The sequence below is a fragment of the Populus trichocarpa genome, chromosome 5 (genome assembly GCF_000002775.5).
Source record: "Populus trichocarpa isolate Nisqually-1 chromosome 5, P.trichocarpa_v4.1, whole genome shotgun sequence".
Classification (NCBI taxonomy): Eukaryota; Viridiplantae; Streptophyta; class Magnoliopsida; order Malpighiales; family Salicaceae; genus Populus; species Populus trichocarpa.
This window is the reverse complement of record NC_037289.2, coordinates 20921215-20928948: the sequence shown is the minus strand read 5'-3', so window position 1 is coordinate 20928948 and position 7734 is coordinate 20921215. Positions and strand designations below refer to the sequence as shown.

Genomic DNA, 7734 nt, shown 5'->3' with positions numbered 1-7734 from the left:
GTATATCTATCATTTGTTGTTTACATGAAAGATTAGGTTTTTATTTTAATTTTTAATAATATTAACAATTTTTTTTATAATTTATCTGTCTATATATTTCTCAGTTCAATTTAATAAACATAATTTACTATTAAATTTTTAATTTTTAATTAAAGTTTTTCATAGATTAAAAAAACACATTCAGTAACATTAGAAAACATTACATATAATGGCTACAAGTAAGATGATGGGCTCATTCTACTGTAATTACAATTACAATTATAATTACAAGAAAAAAAAACTAAATCAGAGATATTATTATAGGTAAAAATATTTTAAAAAATAATTATTACAACAATAATAAATACCATTTAAAATTAAAAAGAAAATAAAAAACAAATATATTAAAAAAAAGTACTCTCCCGTCCTAAAAATCTTGTTCGTCAATGCCTAAAAACATATTGTCTATTGTTAAAGAATCAAATTATTAATTATTGTTAATTTCTCATTATACCCTTAATTATAATTCACTTTAGTTCTTTTCGTTGTAACTTCTCTCTTATTTATATTGAAATGAAGGATAATACTAAAAAATAATTTGTAAATAAATGATTTGACATATAATTAATTACACTTTCGTCGTTTATGTGAAAATTCCAATGGAATCAACACTTTGATGGAAAAGGACGTACCTTTATAATTCTATTATTGCTTTTTTTTCTTTTTCTTTTTAATTTGTGAAAAGATATATTTAGAAGCATCTATGTGTTTTTATGTTTAAAAATAATTTTAAAAAAATTTATTTTTTTATTTTTTTACTTCAAATTAATTTATTTTTAATATTTTCATATCATTATCAAAAATAATTTTTAAACAAAAATTAACATTAAAATATCAAAATTATCAAAAATAATAAAAAAAATATAATTTAAAAATAAATCAAATTTCAATGAAAAAAAACAAACCAATACCAAACGGGTACATAGTGTAAACGGAATGTACCAAATGTGACAAGGGTTGAGAGGAGCGCTCTCTCTCCATTCTCCAGGGACAAAGAGGTCATTTAGCACAAGGCGATGTGACCGTTGGAGATGGCGAGTCCGGAGAAAACAGGCGTTAGTCTTTCGATTATTATATTATTTAATATTTTTTTTTGAAAAAAAGGAAAATCATTAGAAGAATTTGAATTATATAGGAGCATTAGCGATAGAAATTGAATCGAAGAGAGGAGGGATGGAGAGGGAGAATCAGATACCATGTAAGCAAAGCTAACTAGTTAAAAAGATGAGAAAGAAAGCCACTACAGCTCAAGCATCTCCTTTTCAACCTCGGCAAAAACCACAAACAGTTCCCTTCTCTCTCAAACTCTGTCTGTGACTCGAGAAACCAAACATTACAAAGAAGAAGAGAAGATATAAAGCGAAAATGGCGAACAGTAGTGGTGAAGTACAAGAGGGGCAGAAAGTGGTGGTTCAAGAAGAAGAAGCGCACCCATATGCATTTCATGTTTCCGGGCCTCGAAATGTGGCCTCTCCTAATTGGAGAGACCTTATCAATTCTAGTTGGTCAGTATTATTTATTATTATCACCACCGCTTCCCGTTTCATCTTTTCTTTATTTGTTTTGTATCAACGGTTTCTTTTTTCTTTTGGGTATCAATCAATAGTAAGTGGGTCTTGATCAGTTTTAGATTTGAATAGTCAGAAACAGAGAACATGACATAAATTGGCAACTGGGTTTAAGTTACTGATGTGGTGACTTCCTTATTTTTAGTGGTAACTTCCTTATTTATGTTGCCTGATTATAAGTTCAAGGTTTGGACGTGATGTTTGTGTCCTAGTTGTCATGGATGATAATTCATTCTGGATATTTTTGGTAGGTTTTGTCAACCAGGTGGATCGTTGGTTGCATTTAATTTACTGGATTTAAGGGCCTGAAATCTTTTTGTTGATTTTTTTTTGTTTCATTTAACTGGGGGTATAGATTGTGAATTCTTTTCTTTTTAATCGGAGATTGTGAATTCTTCAATCACATAATGAATGTTGAGACTTCACCATCACTGGGATTCTACAACAATACCCAAAAAATTGATAATCATTTATTTGTGACCAAATTACCGGGAGTCTTTAATTTTTACTGGAATTTGGGATTTGGGGTATGTTTTTGAATGAGGAGATTGTAGCTATTTAGTTGGGGTATTTTATTTTAATTACTTTCAGAATTTCCTTTGCCTGAGAATGTAGTTGTCTGGGACAGAATAAGTTTTCTAATAGTAGAGGTCATTGCATCTTGGACTTCTAGAGACTAATTGGTTGATTAATTTCTTCCGGAGATCATTGATGGGCTACTAAACTTCGCAGATTTTTAGCTTTGTTCTTATGGTGTTTATTTAACAGTGAACCAAACAATTGTTTTTTGTAATTTCTTTGAACAATAGTACAAGGCAGAGCGGCGAGCAAGTGAAAGACTAGGATTTCTGAGAGCTTGTTCAATCTTGGATTCCTAGCCCTTTTTGAGTGATAGAATACATTAGAAAAGGAGCACGGCCCTAGCTATTTGTACCATGTGATCATTGTATTTCATATCAATGATGATTTTGTGATCAATCAGTGATATCTGGTTTTGTGAGGCAGTATTATGCCCTGATCTGCTTATCCACAAAGTGCCAAATTTTTCTTTGTTGCGAAGAAGATTGGTAAATGGTTTAAATTTCTTATTTGTTATGACCGGATCATCATTTTATTGTATCTCATTTGCCTCTTTTCATTTTATTTTTCTTCTTGACTTATGGTTAAAACTCATCATTGACATACAACTTAAGTAGGTACATACTTATTAGTGGTTTTCAATCAGTGGGGATACTTACCTACTGAAATTTTCCTGCAATATAATGTTAGAATATCTGAATTTTCAGCAATAACCTTGGTGATTTGATTCTCACAGATGATTTGTGTATACAGGAAGAATGAGAACCACAAGCGAACAGTATTCTCCTGCTTCATTCAAGCAGTTTACTTGCTTGAAACTGACAGACAAGAGAACAGAACTGAGGAAAATGCACTTGCTCCAAATTGGTGGCGAAGCTTCAAATACAAATTGACCCAAACCTTAGTTGATGAAAGAGATGGGTCTATATTTGGTGCAGTACTAGAATGGGATCGAGCTGCAGCATTAGCTGACATGGTTCTTATTAGACCTAGTGGAGCACCAAAGGCTGTTTTAGCACTTCGAGGAACATTACTCAAAGGCCCCACAATCCTGAGGGATATTGAAGATGACCTCCGTTTTCTAGCCTGGGAAAGTTTGAAAGGTTCTGTCAGATTCAAAGTAGCACTGGAGGCATTAAGATCAGTTGCTGAAATGTATGGAAGCAGGAACGTATGTGTTGCTGGTCATTCCTTGGGGGCTGGTTTTGCTCTCCAGGTGGGAAAAGCATTAGCTAAAGAAGGTATGTATGTGGAGGCCCATTTATTTAACCCGCCTTCTGTTTCTATGGCAATGAGCTTAAGAAACATAGGAGAAAGGGCTGGGTTTGCTTGGAATAGATTTAAGTCAATGCTTCCTTCTAGTAGTGAAACTCAGGCCACCAGTGATGAGGGGGAGACGGCTAATACTGTAGGATTGAGGAGCTGGATACCTCTTTCAGGTTATAAAACTTCTATGGGATTAAAAAATTGGGTGCCTAATTTGTATGTGAACAATAGTGACTATATCTGTTGCTCCTACACCGACCCAGATGGAACTGAAAATAAACAAGCTGACAAGGAGAATGCAGGTCCTGGAAATGGGCAAGTTGCAGCGAAACTGTTTGTAATGTCCAAAGGAAAACAGAAGTTTCTTGAGGCTCATGGATTGGAGCAATGGTGGTCTGATGATGTGCAGCTTCAACAGGCTCTGCATAACAGCAAGCTCATGAGCAGGCAGCTGAAATCGCTGTATACTTTCCCAGCTTCACAACCAACACAGCGAACCCCACAATGACATAAGGTCGTTGCTTTCATTGTTTGCTAAATAACTCGTTTTCGATCCTGTTTCTTTCACACTATCAATTCTGTGTTTGTATTCTGTATCTGATAGTAAACAGATTGAGGAAAAAAGAAAAAGGGCAAAGCAAAACTGTATTCACAGATTGTCTTGCTGGCAAATTGCTAATTCATTCTTCAATCTGTTGTTAATCTTTTTTCTTTTTTTCATTTCTTTATTGCTCAACACTTCTTGCTAGTCATGGCCTGTTATACTTTGTTTCTGGAAATGCATATCATCTAATCCAAACATGGAAAGTTAAATGCTATCTGCATTTCATTATATATTCTGTTTTGTTTTTTACAATAATTGATGTAGGAGTTTTTAAGGAATTCTAATGTTAAATGGATTCTTTATTAACTCAATAATTATTTATTAGGATTTTTTTTCCTCTTTAAGAATGAGAGTTTAGGCCTAGGAAAATTATAAATAGGATTGTTTAGTATTTTTTTCAACAAGACTTTGACATTCTGATAATTTTAATAAATATATTGTTCTCTTTTCTCTTGTAAGAGATTATTTACAGTGTCTAGGGTTTATCTCAAGCTCTTTTTGTACACCTCCTTTCTGATTTTCCTTTTAATCTGAATTTAATTGGTTTTCGGTTGTGACATATAGTATCATAGCCAAAAATCCCTCCTTGAGCTCTTTCATTGCAATGGATGAAGGTCATAAAGGACATGTTCATGGTACATGGGGCAATTTCTAACTGAAGAGGATATGCCCCAAGAACCTTACGTTCGAGAACTAATGATGATTGAGGATCTAGCTTGTCTTTTGACGAATTGGGATATGAAGGATTGCGACTCCACATTTATATTTGAGAACTCGTACCATAAATGTAATTGGAGAACACAACCTAGTGTTTGGGATGATCACCATAACGACTTAGGTTTTTGAGTGGAACTCCTAGAGCTTGCAAGTGGATGAACGACTCCACATCCAGGTTTGAGAACTTGTATCATAAGTGTAATTGAAGAAAATAACCTCGTGTTTAGGATGATCACTATAATGACTTAGGTTTTCTAGTGGAACTCCTAGAGTTTGCAGGCACCCTGGAAGCCAAGGGATTTATTGATTGAATTAATGAGGTAGAACAAATCTTTGGATACAAAGAGATCATAAAGATGATAAAGGTTGATCGTCATTAGATTAAAAGACCGTGCCTTTATGTGGTGGGAGCAATTGAAGCAAACCCGTAAGAGGTAGAGAAAGCTCAAGTTTTGTGAATGAGAGAAGACAAATAGGAAGATGAAGAAACACTTCCTTTCAGGTATACTCAAACTTTGGCTTCTTTAAAGAAAAAATCCTTTTGCAACTCAACCTTAGGAAATCCACCATTTCTTACTCATCATGATGAGAAGCAAGTCAACTTACGCCATCAATATTGTATAAGATTCTTGATCATCCTTTTTAAAGTCTACCTTAAATGCTAGAAAGGCTTTTTTTTTTATTAAGACAAATATGTAAGAGAATGAACTAGCTTTTGATTGAATCACATTTTTTTTCCAATAAGGTGAATGGCTTTACGAGAAAATGTTAAGATTCTTGTTAAGAGCTAAACAGAAAAGCAAGGTGCACGAGATGCATAACTCTAGTGCTAGAGTTACGGAACATGACTCTCATTGGCTTGGGTAGACTAAAAGATGATAATAATAGAAACTGAATTCATATATTTGGTGACATTGACCAATTATGTGTAGAATCTAGTGAAAAGTCACATATATCCTTGTTGAAAACTTAACTTTTTTTTTTTTCTTTCTGAAAGTAGAAATGGAAAGTCAACCATGATGATATCATTGGAGATGATATTATCTTGATGTCTTTTGCTGACATTGATGTGGAGGATCAAGATGAAGCTTAGGTTGATCAAGAAGTTGTGGGTATAAACAAAGAAAACATTAAGGTCCTTTATACATCTAGCTAGATGGTCAGTATCAAGTTTTCCGGTGTATACCTTAAAGATACTAATAAATAATCCTTTGTAAAAACTTACGCAATACTGGTATGGAGGTTGATGGAAGTCATGAAAACTTTTAACTAGATTAGGCTTCCCACGGTTGTGATCTTAGGTTGGTGAATTGACTAGGCTTGACCTAGTTAATGAGCTGATGGGATGATAGACGTGACCACTGGTTGGAGTGACTAGGCTTAACTACTGGTTAGTGGGTTGATGAGGTGACTTCCACACTCATTTGTAAAATAAAGTCTTCTTCCAGAATAGAAGATCCTCGTATGCTTAAGTTAACAAATGTAGGAGGTGAGGGGTATATAGAGCATAAATATGAGGAGTAGAAATCAAGATCCGTGGAAAAGCAATGGGTTGATGAGGTGGCTTCCACACTCACTTGTAAAACAAGTCCTCTATTAGAATAGAGGACCCTCAGATGTTTAAGTTAGTAAATGTAGGAGGAGAAAAGTGTGTAGAGCAGAAATGTAAGGAGTAGAAAGCAAGAGTCGAGGAAGAGAAATGTGGCTTTATGATCTTGTGTGGTCTGCTCTAGTTTCAATGAAGTTCTGTATTTTATGTTGTGTAGTTATTCATTGTTAACTTACCTGATGACCTGAGATATTTATATACCTCGGTGAAGTGAGCTTACTTAGCAAGGGTGGAGAAATGATATATAGTTACCTCGTGGTGTGTGGAGAAAAATGAGTTGTTGATCATTGTACTATTGGTGGAGAGGTTAGTTCTTTCTATTAGGTATAGTGCTTTATTGAGTCATTAGTGGAGAAGTTGATGGTTGATAGGTACCCTTTAAGATGACATGTGGGTAGAAGATTGTTATTAGTAGAATATGATTACAACATGTGGGTAGAAGATTGTTATTAGTAGAATATGATGTTGTAATGACTTTCTTAGAACTCATCATTTTGCCTTGAGGTGCCTTGTAAACCCCATGATAAATTAAAAGTAATGATATGATAGATATTATAGTGCGATGAAATGAAATAAATAAAAGAAAAGAACAAATTAGGGAAAAAGAGTTAAGAAGACACTAGAAGAAATGTTTATGGCCGAAAATATGCATTTTTCCAAAACTAGAATTGGTCTAGTCATTTTAAGAAACGACTAGATCAATTTAATAAAAAATGATCATTTTTCAAAATGATTAGATTGTTTTGGCTACTGGTTCTCTTAAAATCGATGGTGTGCAACAAAAGAGAAAATGACATTTTCATTTCTTCTTCCTTCCTTTCACCTTGAAGGGTTAGAGAGTAAGGTTTAGGAGTGAAAAAAAAGGGTTTTGAGAAAGAAAAACACATTCACACTAGAAATTAAGAAAGATCAAAGAAAGAGAAGATTGAGTTAGAGAGAGAGACAGAGTGAAGAAAGAAGAGGAAGAGAGAGAAGTTTTGGAAAAATTGCAGCTAGTTGGCTTTCAAAATATATTTTTGTAACTAGATAAGATGTTTGGAACCCTTTTGTATCAGTTCAAATAAGAGTTAAGTGATTTTAATCAAAATTGAATTAGAGTTTTTGAGATGAAATGGGGGGGGGGATGGAATTCTTAGAAATTGAGCTTATAGGATTCTTGTAGGTTGTTGTAGGAGTGAAATAATGAAAAAATGATGAAGAAAAGTGATAGGTTTGAAGAACTATAGGGCCGACCATAAAGGGAACAAGAAGGGGGAATTATGCACTTATAATATTGTCTATTAATTGTGTTATAAATGTGTGTATGATAATGTGAATAATGATTTTGATTGAGTTGAATTTATAAAATGTTG

At 33.7% G+C, this 7734-nt stretch overlaps 1 protein-coding gene across 1 annotated transcript; it reads left to right on the top strand.

The window, feature by feature from the left end:
* Nucleotides 1-1135: 1135 nt before the first annotated feature.
* LOC7464806 (GDSL esterase/lipase At4g10955) lies at nucleotides 1136-4200 on the top strand. The gene is made up of 2 exons (XM_002307521.4): nucleotides 1136-1544; nucleotides 2940-4200. The coding sequence occupies exons 1-2, from the start codon at nucleotides 1405-1407 to the stop codon at nucleotides 3958-3960; spliced, it is 1161 nt and encodes a 386-aa protein (XP_002307557.2). The 5' UTR covers nucleotides 1136-1404; the 3' UTR covers nucleotides 3961-4200.
* The last annotated feature ends 3534 nt before the right edge of the window (nucleotides 4201-7734 follow it).

Bases quoted from the DNA above. Each gene is read 5' to 3' on its own strand.
- LOC7464806 (XM_002307521.4), top strand. From the start codon at position 1,405: ATGGCGAACAGTAGTGGTGAAGTACAAGAGGGGCAGAAAGTGGTGGTT. The intron at 1,545-2,939 runs GTCAGTATTATT...TTGTGTATACAG, and splicing joins GACCTTATCAATTCTAGTTG to GAAGAATGAGAACCACAAGC.